Source organism: Dendrobates tinctorius, unplaced genomic scaffold (assembly GCF_039654945.1).
Source record: "Dendrobates tinctorius isolate UK_male_01 unplaced genomic scaffold, ASM3965494v1 ptg000196l, whole genome shotgun sequence".
Classification (NCBI taxonomy): domain Eukaryota; kingdom Metazoa; phylum Chordata; class Amphibia; order Anura; family Dendrobatidae; genus Dendrobates; species Dendrobates tinctorius.
This window is the reverse complement of record NW_027361863.1, coordinates 3,292,074-3,316,007: the sequence shown is the minus strand read 5'-3', so window position 1 is coordinate 3,316,007 and position 23,934 is coordinate 3,292,074. Positions and strand designations below refer to the sequence as shown.

At 42.3% G+C, this 23,934-nt stretch overlaps 1 protein-coding gene across 3 annotated transcripts in view; it reads left to right on the top strand.

Moving 5' to 3' along the window:
• CNNM1 (cyclin and CBS domain divalent metal cation transport mediator 1) overlaps window positions 1–23,934 on the top strand; it is a 69,671-nt gene that overhangs the window by 10,181 nt on the left and 35,556 nt on the right. For 2 of the 3 annotated variants that reach the window (XM_073552815.1, XM_073552813.1), the window contains exons 2-3: window positions 14,854–14,997; window positions 20,449–20,589. In XM_073552815.1, coding sequence (XP_073408916.1) covers window positions 14,854–14,997; window positions 20,449–20,589 — 285 coding nt within the window. The remainder of the gene's footprint in view (window positions 1–14,853; window positions 14,998–20,448; window positions 20,590–23,934) is intronic. The other variant, XM_073552814.1, reaches the window with a different exon arrangement.

The following is a 23,934-nucleotide window of genomic DNA, read 5'->3' as shown; positions in this document are numbered from 1 at the left end:
ATATCCTCCACTGCAGTCATCGGTATCCTCTATTGCAGATCTAGTATTCCTGGCCCACTGCCTGTATCCTGCACCCTAGAGTCGTCAGTGTCATTCAGCTCCTGCATAATATGCTATGCCTGGTGGTATCCCCATCCTGTATCCTCTGCAGCCCATCTCTTCTATTCTGCTAGATTATTTGCACTCCCCAATTCCTCCTGTACAATTAGTCTCACATTTTCTGCATCTTTTGTCCCTGTATCTTTCTCTATATCAGGTACTCCTATCACTTTATTATACCTTCTTGATGTTTTTTACTCAAAGATGAAATTTGGTAGTCACTATGGCTCTGATTCATTGCCGGTTTTATTGAGTGGTTGACGTGCACGCCTCTTCATGAATCAGGAGTATCGGATGAGTTTCTTGCACATCACCATAAATCTTACTCAAGTCCCTGCTGCAGTAAAATTTGAGGAGTAGCGGACACCAACACTCGTCGTGAATCTGACAAGCAGCAGCCGCTACTCCCCCATCCATCTCTGACCACTTTGGCAAAAATGGTGTGAGAATGTCAAAAGTTGTAAATTTTTAGCATCGCTTTGAGTTGTTCCAAAACTTTGCAACTTTTCAAAACTTTTTTATGCCAGAATTGTGGCTTTAAAGCTTTGATAAATCGGTCACTGTTATCTATCACATTTATGTTGCTATAACCTAAATATTTTTCATCTCTTCAGCTAATATCCTCATACACTAAAATAAGTGTCATCATTCAGATCCAGCAACATTATATTCTGTATCATTAGCCAGACTCTTAGGTTATTATGTGTTGTTATTATCTTTTTAAGTCATCTTGTTTGCACATATTTGCAATAATGTTTTTTTTTAACCTAGCAATTCAGTCCTGTAATATCTTCACTACTGTCATCAGTATCTCCTGCTGTTTTCTGCATTACATATCTAGCATGCCCCATTCCTTGTCTGTATCCTTACAATCCTTAGAGATAGGAGTGTATGCTTCTGTAAGAAGACTGTCACGAGGTGACTGTCACGGTATGACACGACCCAACGGATGGTTGGTCAGCTTACGACAACACACACAACGGAGATGGAATAAGAGAGAGGAAGGCCCTGCCAATAGGGAATGAGGGATGGTCACCAGCTGAGCCTGTCCCTGCACTCACCTAACGCCCTATGTGGGTCCTTCCCACCGCCATCGTCAGGATACCTCGTCCCTCACTGTCACCTAAACTGCAGTGGCGTAGGGCACTAGCCTATCCACTGCAGATAACACTCGGGGAAGTAACAAACACCAATGGGACAAGGTAACAAAAACACCGCACTTCGCTTATGTACACGACTGCTAAGCTCCACACTGCAGACCGCAACAGCAACTGGACTCCAAACACCAGAGAGCTGCTCCTGCAGTTAAAAGTGCCGGGAGCGGTCCGTGACTGTGCCTGGTACTTAGTACCCGGGTGTCAGCTGTGAGAATCAGCTGACACCCGATCAGCCGTGCTCCCCTGTGAGCGCGGCCAATCGGCTATGACGTACTATTCCGTCCTTGGTCATTAAGGCCCAGGGCACATGGATGGAATAGTGCATCCAATGTCAGAAAAGGGTTAACCCTCAATGGTCCAAAAGGAAAAAAGTTTTAAACTGAGTGGAACCAGAGCTGCCACAAATCCAAAAATGGATCTTGACAAAGCCCTTGTTCATGCTTCAAGCTTTATTTGAGAGTATCACTTTACAAGTATTTAAAGCATTATATTCCCATCTTCAAAGATGGGTATTGTTGGATAGTGCTTTTAAAAACACGCTTTTGCAATTTACTGCTTAATAAAACTTGCAGCCATTCTTGTGATATTACACTTTTTGTTTATTTCCAGCTCATTGCTTAGGAGATCGACCATCGCTGCCGTCTAGCTTGTGTGCATTAGGCTGAAGCAGGCAGGGATTAGGAGGTAATAGCACGCTCCTGTGTTCCTGGCAGCTTCCAAACAGCACTTACAAGCTCAATAGAAAAGAGGTTGTAAGCTCTGTGCATGTTCTGTTGTCTGGCAGCGGTGGTTAGTCTTCAGAGCTGTGAGCTGTAAACAGTAAAAAAAGTGTTACTAGCTCAAGAACGGATGAAAATTTTAACAATCACTAAATTGCAAAGTTACTTGTATTTCCAAGCACTTTCGGACAATGCCGAAATATGAAGGAAACATTTTATGAACCCCAGCCCTTTAAATAAATGGCTGTAACAGCTTATATGCATATTTGAATAAACTAGGGTACTTGTAATTTTATTATACATGTGGCATCAAATATTGTATCCCTATTGACGCAGTTTGCTGAATGATGCAGTTTTCTTACATATATGTGATAAAAATAGTAAAGTCAGCACCTAAGAAAGTGAAAGTAATGTGCAGGTGCAAATCTGCTGTGGCTGCAATACAATAACAAGCAAAAATATGCAGTTGCCCAGCAAGTGCCAACGTATATGCAGACGTAACTTTTTTCATTGTTTTAACCATTCAAAGACTGAGTTTTTTTTTACCGATTATGATTTTTCTTAGAACTTTCCAAAAACTTTTTTTTCCCCCTTCATAGCCATGTGAGGGTTGTTTTTTTTTTTGTTTTTTTTTTGCTGTAATAGTATGAAAAATACTATTCACTTTACCATGCAATGAACTGAAAAATGGGAAAAAATTCAAGCAGTGTAACATGCTGCAAAAATCTTTCTTCAATGTTTTTTTTTAGATTTGTTTTTTTTTACAGTGTTCATTGTGGATGTACTCTGGATGAGGAGTACAATTATGGTGGTGCCAAAAACATAGTTTTTTTTTTCATCTATTTTAGCAACTTAAAAATATAAACTTTCTAAACGTATTTGGTTTGTGTTGACATTTTCTGAGACCCATAACTTTTTTTTATCTGTTGATGGCGCTGAATTAGAGCTTGTTTTTTTGCTTGTCAAGTTATTATTTTTTTGTAGTATATAGAACAAGCAATAAGGTTCAAGTACCAGAAGAGGATTAAAAAAAGGGAAGTTTTTAAAAAAATCAAATCACCCTCCTTTTAAAACTTTAGAAACTATTTTTGTTTTTATAAATTTGGGAATTTTTTTTAATTATTAAAAAAGGCTATATCAGCTGGACATTGCCGTAATCACACGCACGTGAAGAATAATGTTGGAAGGTTATTTTTTTATTGCACAACACATGCACAACACATGCCATTAACACAAAACCCAAATATTTCTGATTTTTTTTTTTCACCATTTCACTGCACTTGAAATGTATTAACTGTTATTCAGTACATGATATGGTGAAATGAATACTGTCATTTAAAATTACAACTTGTCCCGCATAAAACAAGCTCATATGCCTGTCAATGGAAAAAGAGAATAAAAATTGGGACTTGGGGAAAAGGAAAGAGCAAAAATTAAAATTGGTCATATTACGAAGGGTCTATGTTTATAAAGAGAGACTCTCATTCAATCTGGACAAGAAAACTGCAAAAACACACAGTGAAGAAAGTAAGACTTGAAATGTCTATATTAGCTAAATGGCTAGAAAAAAAAAATGGAGGAAAATAGAGATCATAAAAATGCAAAACTAAAGGATCCAGATATTGTCAGCAGGGTATTGCACATAGTAAATAGTTAAGGAATTTAAAGTATTGCAATAAATAAATGAAAAATACCCTGATTAGAAAACTATTTAACTATATGATTCATAGATAGGGTGACATACAAAATTCATAAAATATATTGCTAGAGAAGGGGGCGCTGCAGAAAATTGCTTGCCAAGGCCGATTTCACACGTCCTGATATTTCCGGTACTGGAATAACTGGTGCCGGGGATGTCAGTGTCCGTGTGTGCCGCTTCAGTACCACGAGGACGGGTGCCAGGGAAGAAACGCTACAGTAAGCACTGTTCCCCGGCGCAGGGTGCTGTAGATGACTCTCATTCTCACCTCTATCGGCTATCAGCGCGAGCAGAAGAGAATGATGAACATTATATTCAACTGATAAGAGACAGCAGGCAGCAGCTGATGGGACTATTACTCCCAACAGTCTAAACCTGCTGCTGCTAATAACAGTGACGGCAGGAGCAGCTGATGGGAGTATTCATCACCTACCACCTGCGCTATAAATAAAAAAAAAAAACTGCATGGGTTCTCTCTGTTTTCTATAACCAGCCAGGTAAAACTCACAACTAGAGGCCGCAACCCTCAGCTTCAGCAAGGCTGGTTATCAAGAATAGAGGGATCCCTGTTATGAACTCCTTTTTGGCTCCACCAGTTGAGAGTTCCCCTCCCGTTCTCCCTCTGGTGGTGACAGGAGGTAGTGAGGTTGGTTTAAATGGTAGTGATCTGCCACCTGATGAGGAAGATAACGATTGGATCTCTGGAGTATCAGACTGGATATAAGAGCCGACGCCCTTTCCTAGTGCTGGTGATTCAGTCTGCTTCTCAGGTCCTGGACTTCAGCTCTCTTCCAGTCTTCTCAAGTTAAGTTTGTTTTTTGCTATTGTTCACACTTGCGCCTGTTGGTCAGTTCAGTTTATTGTGTGGTCAGCCTGCCCCTGCTGGGGCTATGCTGAATTTCCACTGCTATGTATCAGTATTTGCCAAGCTGCTTTTTGTCCCTTATTGGATTGGCCTCTTTTTGCTCTGTCTCAGAATATTTCAGAGTGCTTATATAGGTGTAGAAGTCTAGTGACTTCAGGGTTAATTTTGTTATCAAAAGTGTTGGACAATATTTTTGTAGGTTTTTTTGGCAGATTGCAGACAGTGTCTTTCCTGTCCTATATAGTTAGCCGGGCCCCATCGTTTGCTCAGCCTATATTCCTGCCTTTGTTTGTAATTTCATCTTGTTTCACTGTCAATACATGTGGGGGGCTGTCTTTCCTTTGGGGTCTGCTCTGGGGCAGTTAGTTTTCCTCTTTTCCTGCTTTAGTCTTATGTAGCTCTCCATTTGTGACGAGGAGTCTAGGACCATCGTAGGAACGCTCCACAACTGCTGCTAGTTGTGCGGTTAAGTTCAGGGATCTGCAATCTGCATAGTTACCAACTTCTCTGGTTTTCTGAGACTTAGCTTGTTGTTTATTTTTTCCTCCTCGGTGACCCAGTCATAACAGAATCACCAGCCCTACCGCAGATTCTAGGGTACTCCAAAGCAGGAAGGAATTGTTAAGGGAAAAAAAGAAAAGTGTCAAAAAAAAAAAAAAATTCGATGTATTATTTCCTCTTGGGCCGTAGGAGGATTTTTTTTTTCCTCATGGAGATTAAGCAACTGTCTGATCGTGTGGAGCAGCTTGCTGCTGAAGTACAGGGAATTTCCACCTACCTCATTCAGTCACATGCTGCTGAACCCAAGATTCCTACTCCTGATGTGTTTTCTGGGGATCGGTCTAAATTTCTGAATTTTAAGAATAATTGTAAATTATTTCTTGCTTTGAAGCCTAACTCATCGGGGAGCTCTGTGCAGCAGGTTAAAATTGTTATCTCCTTGCTGCGCGGCTATCCCCAAGATTGGGCTTTTTCTCTGACACCTGAAAATCCTATTCTGACTAATGTGGATGCATTTTTTCAGGCCTTGGGGTTGTTGTATGATGAACCTAATGCCATTGATCAAGCTGAGAGAACCCTGTTGGCATTAAACCAGGGTCAGGATCCTGCAGAGTTGTACTGTCAAAAATTCCAAAAGTGGGCGGTCCTTACTACATGGAATGATAGTGCATTGGCAGCTCTCTTTCGGAAAGGTTTGTCAGAGACCGTAAAAGATATGATGGTGGGATTTCCTGTTCCCTCTGGTCTGGATGACTCTATGTCATTAGCCATTCAAGTTGATCGGCGTTTACGTGAACATAAAACTACACGGGAGGCGCTGCCACCTTTTGAACAAATGTCTGAACCTATGCAATGTGATGGGATTTTGTCTAGGGCGCAACGTCGAGAGTTTAGAAGGCGTAATAAGCTGTGTTTTTTCTGTAGAGACGCCTCTCATACTATTTCTGTCTGCCCTAAACGAGAGAAACATTTTGCACACACATTTGCTTTGGGCAGTGTACAACCTAAGTTCCTTTTGGCAATTACTCTGATCTGCTCCTTGTCCACATTTTCCACTAAGGCTTTTGTGGATTCAGGAGCAGCTCTGAATCTGATGGATTTGGACTTTGCTAAACGTTGTGGTTTTTCCATGACGCCTCTGCAGACGCCTATTCCTTTGAGGGGTATTGATGCCACTCCTTTGGCGGAGAATAAACCTTAGTTTTGGACCCAGGTGATAATGTGAGTTGCCCCAGACCACCAAGAAAAGTGTAAATTTTTGGTGCTGCATAATTTGCATGATACTATTGTTCTGGGGTTCCCCGGTTGCAAACTCATAACCCAGTTTTGGATTGGAAATCTGTGTCTGTGGTGAGTTGGGGTTGTCAGTGTGTTCTTAGGGATGCTCCTGTTTTCTCCACCTCTCCTCAGTCTCATGATATTCCTTATTATCTGGCTGATTTCTCTGATGTTTTTAGTGAGAGTAAGTCTGCGTCTTTGCCTCCTCATAGGAGTTATGACTGTGCAATTGAGTTGATGCCTGGGTGTAAATTTGCCAAGGGTCGGCTTTTCAACTTATCTGTACCCGAACATGATGCTGTGCGATCCTATATTAAGGAGTCGTTGGAGAAGGGTCATATTAGACCATCCTCGTCACCTTTAGGCGCTGTTTTTTTTTCTGTGGCCAAGAAAGACGGTTCATTAAGACTGTGTATTGATTATCGTTCCCTTAACAAGATGACGGTTAAATATCAGTACCCGTTACGTCTGATGTCTGATTTAGAGTACCGTTACGTTACACCTAGCGATGCACCAGCGATCCCAACCAGCGATATGACCCGGTCAGGATCGCTAAGTGGTCGCTAGTGAGCTGCCACACAGGCAGATCTCACCAGCGACATCGCTGGGGACGGGGATCGCTACTTACCTGTCAGACGCGGCGATCCTGACGTCCTCCCGCCCGGCTCCACGCGTCGCTCATAGTCACAGCAGGAAGCGCCGCAGGAAGTGACCGACGAGAAATGATCCAGGAGCTTCTCGCGCGATCAGCGATAACCAGTGGGGGAGCCGGTCGGAGGTAAGTATCACATGCAGCGATATCGCTAGAAATATCGCTGCAACGTCACAAAATCGGTGACTTTACAGCGATATCGCAGTGTGTAACGGGGGCTTTATTCTCCAGAGTTAAGAGTGCCTGCTGGTTTACTAAGCTTGACCTCAGGGGGGCGTATAATCTTATTCGCATCAAGCACGGGGATGAATGGAAGACAGCGTTTAATACTCCGGAGGGACATTTTGAGTAGCTGGTGATGCCTTTTGGGCTCTCTAATGCCCCTTCTGTCTTCCAGTCCTTTATGAATGATATTTTCCGAGACTTTGTGGATTAGTTTTTGATCATCTATCTGGATGATATTTTGGTCTTTTCTAGTGATTGGGATTCCCATGTGGAACATGTCCGGACTGTGTTCCGGATTTGAGGGAGAATTCCCTGTTTGTTAAGGGATCGAAGTGCCTCTTTGGTGTACAGAGGATTTCATTTTTGGGATTTATCTTGTCTCCATCGACTATTGAAATGGACCCGGCCAAGGTACAGGCCATTTATGATTGGGTTCAGCCTATTTCTTTGAAGGCTCTCCAGAAGTTTTTGGGTTTTTCTAATTTCTATCGTAAATTTATAGGTAATTTTTCTAGTAATGTCAAACCACTGACTGATCTGACCAAGAAAGGAGCTGATGTGTTGAATTGGTCTCCTGAGGCTGTCTCAGCATTTCAGGAGCTTAAGCGGAGATTTACTTCAGCTCCAATTTTACGGCAACCTGATGTCTCACTTCCATTTCAAGTGGAGGTGGACGCTTCTGAGATTGGTGCAGGAGCTGTTTTGTCCCAATAAGACCCTGTGACTTCTAAGATGAATCCCTGTGCCTTCTTTTCTCGAAAGTTCTCCCCATCTGAATGCAACTATGACGTGGGGAATCGGGAATTGTTAGCCATGAAATGGGCATTTGAGGAGTGGAGACATTGGTTGGAGGGAGCTAGACATCAATTTGTGGTCCTCACTGATCACAAGAATCTGATTTATCTGGAGTCGGCCAAACGCTTGAATCCTAGACAGGCTAGATGGGCCTTGTTTTTCACGCATTTTAATTTTGTGGTCTCTTTTCTTCCGGGCACTAAGAATGTTAAGGCAGACGCCCTTTCTAGGAGTTTCTTTGCTGATTCTCTTAATGTGACCGAGCCTACTACTATCCTAGGTGAGGGGGTAGTTCTTTCTGCCATTTCGTCCGATTTGAGACGCGCCTTGGAGGAATTTCAGGAGGATAAAACTGAGCGTTGCCCTATGGGAAGATTGTATGTTCCTGACCAGTGGAGAAAGAGAGTGATGTCTGAAGTCCATTGCTCCGCATTGGCTGGTCATCTGGGTATTTTTGGTACCAGAGATTTGGTGAGTCGGTCGTTTTGGTGGCCTGCCTTATCTCGTGATGGACTACAAAGCAATAGGCACTCAGTCAATGATTGACATGTGCTGGATTCACCAAAAAAATGAACATAATATAAAGCAATCAGTGAAATTAAAACATAACTTTTACTAATATAAAAAGTAAAAAGATGTGTCACCCAAGTACATAAAAAAGCAGTCAAATAAGGTACCTGATAATATAGCATTTAAATCAGGCCCCAACTGACCATTTAAGGTACTTTAAATGGTCAGTTGGGGCCTGATTTAAATGCTATATTATCAGGTACCTTATTTGACTGCTTTTTTTATGTACTTGGGTGACACATCTTTTTACTTTTTATATTAGTAAAACTTATCTCGTGATGTCAGGAATTTTGTACAGTCCTGTGGGGCTTGTTCTCGGTCTAAACCCTGTTCTCGTTCTAGTGGGTTGCTGATGCCCCTGCCGGTGCCCAAGAGGCCATGGACCCATATCTCAATGGATTTTATTTCTGATCTTCCTGTCTCTCAGAGAATGACTGTTATCTGGGTGATTTGTGATAGATTTTCGAAGATGGTCCATCTTGTACCACTCCCAAAGTTGCCATCTTCCGCTGAGTTGGTACCCTTGTTTTTACAACATGTGGTTCGGTTACACGGGATTCCTGAGAACATTGTGTCCGATAGAGGGGTCCAGTTTGTTTCCAGATTCTGGAAAGCCTTTTGTTCCAATATGGGAATTCAGTTATCCTTCTCCGCATTTCATCCCCAGACCAATGGGCAGACTGAGAGAACAAACCAGACCCTGGAGTCTTATTTAAGATGTTTTATATCTGCTGATCAAGATGATTGGGTCTCATTTTTGCCCTTGGCCGAATTTGCGCTGAACAATAGAGCTAGTTCTGCCACTCTGATGTCACCCTTTTTCTTTAATTTTGGGTTTCATCCTCGATTCTCTTCAGGGCAAGTGGAATCTTCGTCCTGCCCAGGTGTAGACACTGTGGTTGTGAGAATGCAGCAGATATGGGACCAAGTGGTGGATAAGTTGTCACTCTCTCAGGAAAAGGCCCAGCGTTTTTCCAACCGGCGTAGGACCATTGGTCCTTGGTTTAAAGTGGTTGATATGGTTTGGTTGTCGTCTAAGAATATTCCTATGAAGGTTGCATCTCCAAAATTTAAGCCAAGATTTATTGGACCTTATAAGATTTTGGAGATTCTTAATCCTGTTTCTTTTCGATTGGCTCTTCCAGTTACGTTCAAAATCCATAACGTATTTCACAAGTCACTGTTGAAGAGGTTTGTTGAGCCAGTAGTTCCTGTGGCGGCACCTCCTGATCCTGTATTGGTTAAAGGCAATGTGGAATATGAGTTAGAGAAAATATTGGAATCTCGTTTGGTTAGACGGAGACTCCAGTATTTGGTCAAATGGAAGGGTTATGGCCAGGAGGATAATTCTTGGGTCTCTGCCTCTGATATTCATGCCAATAAATTGGTTCGTGCTTTTTACCGGGCCCATCCTGATCGGCCTGGTGGCATGGATGAGGGTTCGGTGACCCCTCCTCAAGGGGGGGGTACTGTTATGAACTCATTTTCGGCTCCACCAGTTGAGAGTTCCCCTCCCGTTCTCCCTCTAGTGGTGACAGGAGGTAGTGAGGTTGGTTTAAGTGGTAGTGATCTGCCACCTGATGAGGAAGATAACGATTGGATCTCTGAAGTATCAGACTGGATATAAGACAGCCGACGCCCTTTCCTAGTGCTGGTGATTCAGTCTGCTTCTCAGGTCCTGGACTTCAGCTCTCTTCCAGTCTTCTCAAGTTAAGTTTGTTTTTTGCTATTGTTCACACTTGTGCTTGTTGGTCAGTTCAGTTTATTGTGTGGTCAGCCTGCCCCTGCTGGGGCTATGCTGAATTTCCACTGCTATGTATCAGTATTTGCCAAGCTTCTTTTTGTCCCTTATTGGATTGGCCTCTTTTTTTGCTCTGTCTCAGAATATTTCAGAGTGCTGATATAGGTGTAGAAGTCTAGTGACTTCAGGGTTAATTTTGTTATCAGTTATCAAAAGTGTTGGACAATATTTTTGTAGGTTTTTTTTGGCAGATTGCAGACAGTGTCTTTTCTTTCCTGTCCTGTTTAGTTAGCCGGGCCCCATCGTTTGCTCAGCCTATATTCCTGCCTTTGTTTGTAATTTCATCTTGTTTCACCGTCAATACATCTGGGGGGCTGTCTTTCCTTTGGGGTCTGCTCTGGGGCAGTTAGTTTTCCTCTTTTCCTGCTTTAGGCTTATGTAGCTCTCCGGTTGTGACGAGGCGTCTAGGACCATCGTAGGAACGCTCCACGACTGCTGCTAGTTATGCGGTTAAGTTCAGGGATCTGCAATCTACATAGTTACCAACTTCTCTGGTTTTCTGAGACTTAGCTTGTTGTTTATTTTTTCCTCCTCGGTGATACATTCATAACAGATCCCCACACTTTTTTTAGATTATTTAAATAATTAAAAAAATAATGGTGTGGGGTGCCCTCTATTTTTGACAACCAGCCTTGCTTAAGCTGGGGGCTGGTATTCTTAGGCTGGTAATGGGCCATTGAAATAGCCCTCCCCCCAGCCTAAGAATAGCAGCCTGCACTTGCCCAGAAAAGGCACATCTATTAGATGCTCCAATTCTGGCGCTTTGCCCAGCTCTTCCCACTTGCCCTGTAGCGGTTGCAAGTTGGATTCATATTTGTGGGATGGATGTCACCTTTGTGTTAGGTGACATCAAACACACGGCTGTATAATGGAGAGGTGTCTATAAAACACCTATCCATTACAATCCTATAGTTTTGTAAATACATAGCCAAAATAAAGTTTATTAGAAATAAAACAAAACACTTTTCCATTTCTATATAAAAATAACAAAACATTTATACTCGCCTAAGGCCTATTCCACTGAAGCCCTCGTCTTCTGTAATAAAACTAAAAAGCCAATAATATTCCTCACATCTTTGTCGTTCTGTCTCACACCGTAATCCTTGTCTGGGGGATAGTTTTCAACCTTGACAGTGCCAAGATGAGACCGTCCAGGCTGAGAACCACTCTTGAATGAAATGCTACAAGCACAGCATCGGTGACATCGTGGTTACCGCCTGCCAGTGAGGCTCCGCTCTCAGGGCTGAACTGCGGTGACCTCAGCACCGTGGGAAAAAGTCAGTGATTAGGTCACCGCAGTTCAAGCACAGTGTCTTCACAGCAGATCACTGAGAATTTTTCACACTTTTACTCTCCATTGTTTCAACATCATCCTTCCTGCTGCTCTTCTGTTAACCTTGGCTGCAGTGGTGATATGTATATTCCACGTGTCCGTTGGCTTGACATGGGGTATATGGCACTTGACCACTGAGGCTTGTGATAGGCTGCAGCTGTCACATACGAGTTTACAGTTTTCACACTGACCACTAGATCTGATACTAGACTTAGGCTACATTCACATTAGCGTCTTTGTGCGCTGCGCATCGTGCACAAGTAGAAACGCATGCAAAAACACATCATGCGTTTTTGCATGCGTTTGCGGTTTTTATGCGCATTCGTTCTCTAGGTGTCAAACCTGTGTTTACACATGTTTACTCGTGAAACGCATGCACTTGTAAAACGCATGCGTACGCATGTCCATGCGCACGCCTGCGTTCCCATAGACTGTAATGCGTTGTTATGACGCATTCCATGCGTAAGCGAACGCATGTGTTTTTTTTACGCCTTTGGACGGACCCAAAAATGCAACAGGTTGCGTCCGGCGCATCTAGACACACACCTTGAAAAAACTCATGCGCACGAAAACGGAGACGAACGCATGCAAACGCAAGACCATGTGTACGCCATGTTAAAAATAGGTATGCATGATGCATGCGCACAATGCGCAAAAAAAAGCTAATGTGAAACCAGCCTTACACACCCTTTTTTGTAAAGAAGAGTTTGCAGCAGTCTTATTACAGACAGAAAACTGAAGTGTAGCACCTCTATATAAAGGATCCACCATTCACAATACATTCCTGTACAATGACTGATAACACCTTAGTATAGAGTAGATAACACAGAATGATGTCACAGCTCACCTCCTTTACAAAGACTGATAACATCTCTATAAACAGTACAGTGGCTTGCAAAAGTATTCACCCCCTTGGCTTTTTACCTATTTTGTTACATTACAACCTGCATTTAAATAGTTTTTTAATCTGTTTTGTGTTTAATGCATCAGCACTAAATAATCTAAGTTGGTGAAGTGATGTGAGAAAAAAATCTAGGCATAAATTAAATTTATGGGATCAAATAAGTAAAAATTGCATGTGCATATGATTTCACCCCTTTGGCTATGGAGCTCATAAACAGTTCTGGTGCAAACAATTGCCTTCATAAGTCCCATGCTTAGTGTCACAGGAGTCCACCTGTGTGAAGTCTCATGTCTCAGTATATACACTTTACCTTTTCTGAAAAGCCACAGAGGCTGCAGCACCATTAACAAGAGGCACCACTAGGGCTAGTTTCACACTAGCGTTTGGAGGCGCAGCGCACGCTTGGCATGAAGCTCCGCCCTGTGCGCAGGTATGCTTTTGCCGGCGCACGCGTGATTCCGACGCTGCGCCGGGCGCATTAAAACGCAACGCAGTGCATTTGGCACTGGTCGGGGCAACGTCAAAAGTACGCATGCGCCGGCAAAAGCACAGCCTGCGTACCCAATGCTTTTGCTGTCCTAGGCGGAGGTGACCGGAGGAGGCGCGGCAGGGGGCAGAGCTTCACGCCGAGCATGCGCTGCGCCTCCAAACGCTAGTGTGAAACTAGCCTAACCAAACACCATGAAGACCAAGGAGATCTCCAACAAGTCTAGGAAAGTTTTTGGGAAGTACAAATCAGGGTTGGGGTATTAAAAAAAAAAAAAAAAAAAATCAATTTCTGGTGATCTCCCAGAGCACCAACAAATACATTATCATCAAATGGCAAGTACATGGTACCACAGCAAACCTGCCAAGAGAGGGTTGCCCACCAAAACTCTCAGCCCCAGGAAAGGAGGGCATTAATCAGAGAGGCAGCACAGACACCAAAGGTAACCCTGAAGAGCTGCAAAGTTCCCAAGCAGAGACTGGAGCAGCTGTCCATATAGCCACAATCAGCCATGCATTACATAGAGGTGGCCTTTATGGAAGAGTGAGCAGAAAAAAAGCTTTTACTTACACAAATTGAAAGGCTCGTTTTAAATTTGCCAGAAGACGTGGGAGACTCCCCAAATGTATGAAGGAAGGTGCTATGGTCAGATGAGACCAAAATTGAACATTTTGGCCATCAAGGTAAACGCTATATCTGGTGCCAAACCAACACAGCTCATCACCCCAAGAACACCATCCCCACTGTGAAAGCAACACTCGAGTGGTTTAAGGGGAAATGTATAAATGTTTTGGAGTGGCCTGGTCAAAGCCCAGACCTTAATGCGATTGAAAATCTGTGGTCAGTTTTCAAGATTGTTGTTCACCAGAGGAAACCAATCTAACTTGAAGGAGCTGGAGCAGTTTTTCTTTGAGAAATGAGCAAAAATCCTAGTGGCAAGATGTGGAAAGCTCAAAGAGACACATCCAAAGCGACTTGCAGTTTTAATTGCCGCAAAAGGAGGCTCTACAAAGTACTGACTTTAGGGAGGTAAATAGTTATGCACGCTGAAGTTTTCAGTTATTTTGTATTTGTTATTTGCTTCACATTAAAAAGGAAAATCAAATGTTCACAGTTGTAAGCATGTTCTTGACATGAGCTGATGCAAACCCTCCAAAGAAAATGGTGAAATTCTAGGTCGCAAAACTCAAAAAATTAAAGAGGGAAATTACTCTGTAGATAACACATGATCCACCATTCACAATAGCTGATGTCAGAGCTCACCTCCTGCTTCACAATGATCTCTGCCCTGGTTAGAGCATGCTCAATTTATATTCTTAGGCAAACAAATAGGTTTAGGCAGTATATTGCTTCTAATGTGCTTGTGAAAAACAAGAAACAGGACCTAAATATTAAACGATAAGTTTTAAAATGGCAAGATTTTTTTTTAATGTCAAAATGCACATTTTAAAAAAGAACGTACTAAAAATAATTTCAATAATAGGTAATTTCTTGGTGACATTCACTTTAGGTCCTTGTACATATGGACATATTACAGCTTCATGCAACCTCACAGTTATAAGGAATGACATCTGTCAGGTTCCTCCTGATGTATGACTTTAAATCCAGCCTGGCTGTTATTTCTAGTACTAAATGGAAGCCAAGATGCAAGTGTGAACAGAGCCTGACTTCATTATTACAGATGAATGTTACATCCGGTATTATAACAGTTTAGTTTCTCGCTGCAGACTAAGTTACTTAAGTGCAGTTTTATTTTGTATTGTTGTAGGTAAATCTCACCTGGCCATAGTACAACGGGTTAATAACGAAGGAGAAGGGGATCCATTTTATGAAGTGATGGGAATTGTGACCTTAGAGGATATTATAGAAGAGATCATAAAGTCAGAGATCCTGGATGAGACTGATCTGTACAGTAAGTATCACATTTGCAATTTGATGCTTATTTTGCTACAATAAAGTGGATCTGTTCCCAGATTTCACAGCATAGGCTAAGGCTATGTGCACACACTGAGGGTTTTTTTGTAGGAATTTTTGGAGCTGGTCTGTTCCAAAAAGGCTTGAAAGACTCTTCTTGTTTATTTCTTTTGTAAAGCTACTTTGCTGTGCATATGTCCAGTCTTTTGGATGTTTTTTTTCTGCTTCATGAAAAATGCCATGTTGAGGAAATAAGAAAGTGCATGTCACTTTGTTTATACGAATTGTAATGGAAAACACTCCAAGATAGCCACTGTCCGATTAAAAGACTGCAAAAAAAGCTCAAGGAAAAAACTCTGTAAAAGCCTTCAAGAAATGGAAAAAATACAAAATGTGCAACATTTCTTTAAGTGGTTTACACAAAAAAAAATTGTAGTTTCTCACTGTCTCTGTGTGCACATACCCTAAATCAGGGGTGGGCAATTAATTTTCCTGAGGAGACATGAGAGACCGTGACTCTTGTTGAGGGCCAAACCAATAGCTTGAAATTAATTCTACTCAATATTAATAAATATATCATAATTATATTATTGATAGTTACAGTATATTATTAATTGTATCACTCAATATTGAACAGAATTAAGTATGCTGACATTCTCCTAAATATCGTGATGTCACCCCCATAGCCTCCCCATGTGCACCATGTCACCCCCATAGCCTCCCCATGTGCACCATGTCACCCCCATAGCCTCCCCTTGTGCAGCACAACACCCCCATAGGCTCCCCTTGTGCAGCACAACACCCCCATAGCCTCCCCATGTGCTGCATGTCACCCCATAGCAACCTCCGCTTGTGCAGCACAACACCCCCATAGTCTCCTCTTGTGCAACACAACACCCCCATGACCTCCCATTGTGCAGCACAACACCCCCATAGCCTCCCCTTGTAAAGCTCATCATCCCCCATAGCCTCCCCTTGTGCAGCATAACACCCCCATAGCCTCCCCATGTGCTGCATGTCACCCCATAGCCTACTCTTGTGCAGCGCAACACCCCCATAGTCCCCTCTTGTGCAGCACGACACCCCCATAGCCTCCCCTTGTAAAGCTCAACACACCGTATGATGATACCACAGCTCCCCTATACACCGTATGATGATCCCACAGCTCCCCTATACACCGTATGATGATCCCACAGCTCCCATATATGCAGTATGATGATCCCACAGCTCCCGTATACACAGTAGGATGATCCCACAGCTCCCCTATATGCGGTATGATGATCCCACAGCTCCCCTATACACCGTATGGTAGGAGCACAGCTCCCTTATATATAGTATGATGAGCCCGCATCTCCCGTACATACAGTATGATGTCCCCCAGAGTTCCCCTATACATATAATGATGCCCCCACTGCTCCTCCAATACACAGTATAATAGTTAATAGCATTCTGACACCTTGTGACACCCACACTGAGAGCTCCTCTGCAGGTAGGAAAGTAACTACTCCTCCTGGCAGCCTTGCTGTTCCAGTCATAGTGGTTGCGCTGGCACGGTTTCAGTCATCGCTCTGTGTATAGAGTGACGGCTGTAACAGCACCACGGCACTGACTGACAGCTACCTCAACACAGAGACGACGCCCATCGGACTGGATCGAACTGATTAACATACAGCGCAGGAGAAATAAAAAAGGTATTTATGGGTGATACATGGGGAGTCAGGGGGTTTCAGGAGTAGTTGGGGAATGCATAGCTGACACTCATTTGACTGATATTTTTAGCTGGTAGGCCAAAAATATGGTGATAGGTTCCCTTTAAATGATTAAATAAAATGCAGCTCGTGGTTATGTGGCGCCCCTGAGGGTCCGGTCGCCACAGAGGTACTGCACATCATCCAGAGGTGTGGTATCCCACCATCGGGTAAGGAGGGAGCACCACCTGGGACTTCAACACTCATACCCAACACACACTAGTTTAGTCAGGGCATCCCCTTCGGGAGGATGGCCTCATTCCAGGCTGGCTAGGAAAGGGTGTTGGGGAGTCAGTGGGGAAAGGTAGAGAAGAGGGAGGAGTTGAGATGGTGTGAAAAGGAGTGTAGCCAATCAGAGAGTGAGTGGGAGGAGCTAGTCCTGAGGTAGATAGATCTTTCCAGAAAGTTGTCAGTTGGTGACGGGACAGTGAAGGAGTAAGAGGAGTCAAAGCCAGAGTGAAGGAAGAAGAACTGAAAGGGAGTTAGAGAGAACAGAAGGAGACTTGAGGGGCACGGGAGGTGCAGCAGCCACCCGTGGGGCCCGCATCCTGGAAGGGAAGGACTAGGTTGCAGTGAGAGTACCAGCCCCTGAGCCCAGTGAAGAAGACAGACTTAGCTGGCAAGCTGGAGGCTGAGGTGACTGCAAGTACCTCAGCCACATCAATTCCCTCAAAAAGGCAGCCGTGGAGATAAAGGACCTCGGGGCCTGACCTACGTCGCCCGGCAAGGTCCAAGGCTGCTGGCTTAGGGACAATGTTGTGAAGGTGCTAGGTGAGAGGAAAAGGTAAGACCAGCACAGGGAGATGACCAGAAAGAGAGGGAAAACAAAAGGAAGTCTTGGAACGGTGTTTCCCAAATTACCTGAGAGTTGTCTGGACCCCTTACCCGGAGGACACAGTGCTAAGCGGGACACCTGAGCGCACAGGTCAAGTGTGAGTAAAAGCGGTGAAACTGCACCTCCATTGTGTCATTTGTGTCATTCAAGTCCCACTTGCCTGACATTGCACATAACATCACAGTCACCAACTCACAAGAAACATCCTAGCTGACCTGGAACACAGCTCTGCCTGTGGAGAGCTGCTACACCATCTCGGCTGCCGTACCACCGATCCAAAGGATCTGTATAGCAGCGTCGACTACCCTAGCCGAATACTACGGATGGCGTCACGATTCCCCTTTCCCAATCATTTTCCTACCATCTTCCCCCCTTATTGAACTTCCATCTTCATTGGACACCCAGGGCCACGGACCGGGTCACTATTACTACCGTGACACACTTTCTCTTTAAAAGAGCCTGACTGGCCCGGTACCGAGTAACCCCCAGCCCTGCAGGGCGCTCCAGTTACTCTACTGTTATATTTGTTACGGGGCAGACTGACGGATGTATTTCTCGTGCGAAGATCGCATCACAATCCTCGGACTGACCGTCAGCTCTCCACACCTGAGTGTGACAGCTACATTGTAATCCATCACGCTCATGTCAGGAGCGGGACCAGCCATTCCGAAGATTGCGGTGTGATCCTCGCATGAGTTATACGGCCGTATGTCTGTGCCCTTGTTATACCTTGTTATACTAATACTGAAATGTTAATCTATTACACTGGTCAACAGCATTTTTGGTGCCAAAGATATTTCATCGAATTTAGGGTATTTTTGGGGTGCTGATTCTGAATATGTCATCAGTTTTGCCAGATTGGCTCAAGTTTTTGAGATTTTTGGTATCTTATTTATAGCACTTGTTGGTAAATGCGACGCATCATCTCATTAATTTCTTTGGATTAGTACTTGAACTGAGCAGTTCTCAATATAGTTTTGTGTTAATTAGTGTTCTAAAAGTTTGTTCATAGCTTGATTTTTGCACTAACTTTATGTTGTTGTCTGTTTTCCAGTGAAAAGCATGAACTCATCAAGAAGAAGTTGTCTTAACGATCCAGACTCATTCTGTTACATTTGTGGTGAATACACACTGCCAAAACATAGAAGAAACATAACAGACTTCGTAAAAAAAGTGTATTTTGCCTATTTTGGGGTTATGCTTGGGGACCAAGACAAGTTTTGGGCACCACACATAGTGTGCAAAGCATGTATCGAATTATTACGAAAATGGAGCAAAGGACAAAGAAAAAGCTTCAAATTTGGTGTTCCAATGGTGTGGAGAGAGCCAAAAAATCATCATGATGACTGTTATTTATGGTAAACACAGGTACAGGCACATCTTCACAATGAGGGACAGGCCTTCTTGCAGATTCCATGTTACTCCCATTTTCGTTTCTTATGCTTATTGAATCCTTGCACTTGCACTGCACAGAAATAACAGTCATCATGATGATTTTTTGGCTCTCTCCACACCATTGGAACACCAAATTTGAAGCTTTTTCTTTGTCCTTTGCTCCATTTTCGTAATAATTCGATACATGCTTTGCACACTATGTGTGGTGCCCAAAACTTGTCTTGGTCCCCAAGCATAACCCCAAAATAGGCAAAATACACTTTTTTTACGAAGTCTGTTATGTTTCTTCTATGTTTTGGCAGTGTATATTCACCACAAATGTAACAGAATGAGTCTGGATCGTTAAGACAACTTCTTCATGATGAGTTCATGCTTTTCACTGGAAAACAGACAACAACATAAAGTTAGTGCAAAAATCAAGCTATGAACAAACTTTTAGAACACTAATTAACACAAAACTATATTGAGAACTGCTCAGTTCAAGTACTAATCCAAAGAAATTAATGAGATGATGCGTCGCATTTACCAACAAGTGCTATAAATAAGATACCAAAAATCTCAAAAACTTGAGCCAATCTGGCAAAACTGATGACATATTCAGAATCAGCACCCCAAAAATACCCCAAATTCATTAAAATATTTTGGACACCAGAAAAAAAATTTTTTTTCGTTGACCTGTGTTATTAAAGTATTAACAAGCTCACAAGTAAAAAAAAAAATCTCACTGTTCGTCAACAAATGCCGCTATTCCCAGCAGACAGGTGCTGTACAAAGCAGAGGGTGCATCCGGTGTCGATATTTATCAAAGGCTTTGTGTTCCATATGAAAGAAATGTTTTGTTGCAAAGAATTGGACATGAACTGCTAGAGGAGTTCAAGTAAGGTTGCACAAGTGTCACTCAGGAAGAAGGAGCTGGACACCCGTCCACGACTGATGATGACGACGTTGATTGTGCACGTGGACTAATTCTTTGGGTAGATGAGTGACAGTGAATTATGTGACAAATCAGCCCTTCAAGGCCGCAGAATCTCGTGTGATGAAGAAATAAAGACGGGGATGCATTGTGTATTTCTTTTTTCTGAAAGTTGATTAGCTGTGCAGATATTTTTGTTAATCTCCCTCGTATATTCCAGAACTTTGCATTGTGCTGTTCCTCTGTTCTTCTTAGAAATGTATGACTATATTGATCACTGGGTATTACCAATTGGGGGAAGGTGTTCCTTACACTTTCTGATACTGACCAATCAGGGCTGACCATGTAGGGACACACCCCTTTGACAAAGAGAACTGTTACATCCATTTACTAATTTATTCATTTCCAGGAGGAATAAGAGGAATAGCACAATGCAAAGTTATAAGAAAATGTGATGGATAATTGATATTTCATTGGGAAAATAAACACACCAGGCTGGAGGGGTCCTCTTAACATGAAAATCATAAATTAGCCTAATTTTTACTTTTTTTTGTTTAGCAGATAATAGAAAGAAGGAAAGAATTCCTCACCGGGAGAGGAAACAACATGACTTCTCTCTCTTCAAGCTGCCAGACAGTGAGATGAAGGTGAAGATTTCTCCTCAGCTTCTGCTGGCTACACATCGATTCATGGCAACAGGTTTGTAGGCACAGGTGTATAGCTCTAACCTGCAGGATGTGCTGTTGACAGATCTCATACTGATGTTACTTTATGACAAAGGAAGCCTGATATGTAAATATCTGATGATTGTTTGCTGGTGAATAGAGATGAGAAAATCGATTGTAGATTAATTGATTTTGCCATGAATTTCTTCAAAAATCCAATTCTAACTGATCCAAATTTTGAGGCATTTGATATGCTTGAATCGAGATTCTGAGGACCACATTAACTCACCTGACCCACCGACCATGGACACCTGGTCCACCAATTAGCTCCTCTCTGGTCTTCTTCGTGCTACCTCTACGTCTTCTTTCTTCTGTTGCAACACAGTCACCAGGGCTGTGGAGTCGGGGCCCATTTTGGTGGAGTCGGAGTCTTTGTCATGAAAATTGAGGAGTCGGAGTTGGCTTACCGACTGCACAGCCCTGACAGTCACGTAGAGCAGATCGTACAGCATTGACAAGCGCATGTCATTAATGTCAATAAGTGAGTCACACATGAAATGACCGGGTGGGTCCTGCTCAACCTCCATGCCAGAAGGAGGCCGAAGAGGAGCTGATCAGAAGACCAGGCGGCAGCGGGAGAGGTGATTATAAGAGTTTATTGTGAGATTTTTAACCCCTTTCCTGCAGATTCAATTCACACCAAATTTATTTGATGCAAATCAAAACACCCCCTACACCCCAAATTGAACAAATCTGATGAAATCAAATTTCAGGAAGTATGCTTTACTTGTGAACATATGGATTTTATAAAAGGAGGCCACACGGACAGTGTAACTAGAAAGCCCCTGTTTAGGCCACCTGCTGTTAGCCAGCGCAGATGGCATTTTTAATGTTTTGCTACCTCACAATCTGGAATTTCACAGTTTTTTTTGAGGGTTTGCATCACTTCATGTAAATAACAACTGTGAACATTTTGGTTTTCTTTTTATTGTGAAGCAAACGACAAATAGGACAAAATAACTGAACTTCAGTTTTCATAACTATTCACTAGTGTAATGACAAAAAAATTTTTTTTATGAAACCATGTGCAATGGAGGAACTTTTATGGGTTATTTAAGAATAAGTATTGCTTTTTTTTGTTTTTTAAAAAAAAGTTCCCCCTTTCATTCAAATGAAATAAGGCAAAAATTGTTTTTCCCCCCAAAAAAGGACATGCAATTTTGCATTATTGAAACGATAATAGTAATAACTAAGCAACTTTTATTATTCGTTTTTTAACAAATACGGTATAAAACAGTTAATTATAAATACAATATGTACAAAAGAAGTGTTTAAAAATTATTTTTTCCTATGAATTTTAGATTCAAAAATTCAATTTGTTTCGATTTCGCATGTAGTTCCTCCATCAGTTTTACAGCACGTTCAGCATTTTGGTTAGATCTGGGAATGTCAATTAATGACTCCTCAACCAACCAGTGCGCCTTCAAACACTTAATTGCCTTCTTCTTCTGCCTTCGCTGTTTCTCGCTGTTGAACAGAAAACTGAAGTTTCCAAGAATTTGGCAGTTTGTTGGCATCCGCGTGAGATTGGAGAGCTTTTCAACATATGGAATACTTGGATCCCTTTTATGTTGAGAATAGGAGGGCAGATTCCTCGTCCAGATAGACCTGTTTGCCTTTACACTGTTGCTGGAATTTCTAGAAGACATTTTCTGAATGACCTGTCCTGCACTTCTTGATCGTAAAACTTGAAGCTTTGCACTGAAAATGAAAAGATAATACTAAATTACAAAATATTTTAAAATATTCCAGAATGTTCTAGATGTGAATAAAATACCACTTTTTGTTACAACTTAGAAAGATATTTTCTTTATAGATTTAAATTAAAACACGAAAAATCTTTTTTTTGAAAATTTTGAAATGAAAAAGAGGGGGAACTTTTTTGAATATTTTACAAATTTGATGATACTAATGTCATTTGTATGGAATTGTTCCACCAATGTAAGGGGTTTCATTTTCGTTTTGCAAAATTTTTAAAATAGTCATCACCCTACTATTCACCCCCCCTAAAGTCATGTCAGGACTTTGTAGAGCCTCCTTTTGCAGAAATTACAGCTGCAAGTCGCTTTGGATAAGTCTCTGTGAACTTTCTACATCTGGCCACTGGTATTTTTGCCCATTCCTCAAGGCAAAACTTCTTCAACTCCTTCAAGTTAGATGGTTTCCTCTTCAAGTCTGACCACAGATTCTCAATTGGATTAAGATCTGGGCTTTGACTAGGCAACATTTACTTGTTTTCTCTTAAACGAATCGAGTGTTGCTGTACCAGTATGCTTTGAATCATTGTCTTGTTGGACCTTCGTCCCAGCAGACTGAAGTAGGTTTTGCTCAAGAATATCCTTGTATTTCACACCATCCGTCGTCCCCTCGACTCAGACCATTTTCCCTGTCCCTGCTGCAGAAAAACATCCCCACATCATGATGCAGCCTCCACCATATTTCACTGTGGGGATGGTGTTCTTGGGTTGATGAGATATGTTGGTTTGGGGCCAGACATAGTGTTTATCTTGGTGGCCAAAAAGTTCAATTTTGGTCTGGTCTGACCACAGCAGCTTCCTCCATACATTTGAGGAATCCTCCATGTATTTTGGCAAACTCAAATTTAGCTTTACAGTTTTTGTGTGTAAGTAAAGGCTTTTTTCTGCCCACTCTTAGGCCACCTGGAGTGTACGGCTTATTGTGATCATATGGACAGATACTCCTGTCTATGCTTGCAAACTCTGCAGCTCCTTCAGGGTTACCTTTGGTTTCTGCGCTGCCTCTCTGATAAATGCCCTCCTTGCCTGGGCTGAGAGTTTTGGTGGGCGACCCTCTCTTGGTAGGTTTGTTACCATGTTCTTTCCATTTGATGATAATGTATTTGATGGTGCTCCAGGGGATCATCATAGATTGGGTTATTTTTGCTATAACCCAACCCTGGATTGTATCTCTTTGTTCCTGACTTGTTTGGAGATTGCCTTGGTCTTTGTGGTGTTGTTTGGTTACTGGTGCCTCTTATTAATGGTATTGCAGCCTCTGTGGCCTTTCAGAAAAGGTAAAGTGTATATACTGACATGTGACACTTAGATTACACACAGGTGGACGTCCTGTCACTAAGCATGTGACTTATGAAGGGAATTGCTTGCACCAGAAATTTGTAGGGGCTTCAATACGTAAGGGGTGAATACATATGCACATGCCAAATTTTGGTTTTTAGATCCCAGAAATTTAATCTATGCCTAGATTTTTCCTCACTTCACCAAATTAGACTATTTAGTGCTGATATATCACACACAAAACAGCTTGCAAAACTATTTAAACACAGGTTTTAATGTTCAAA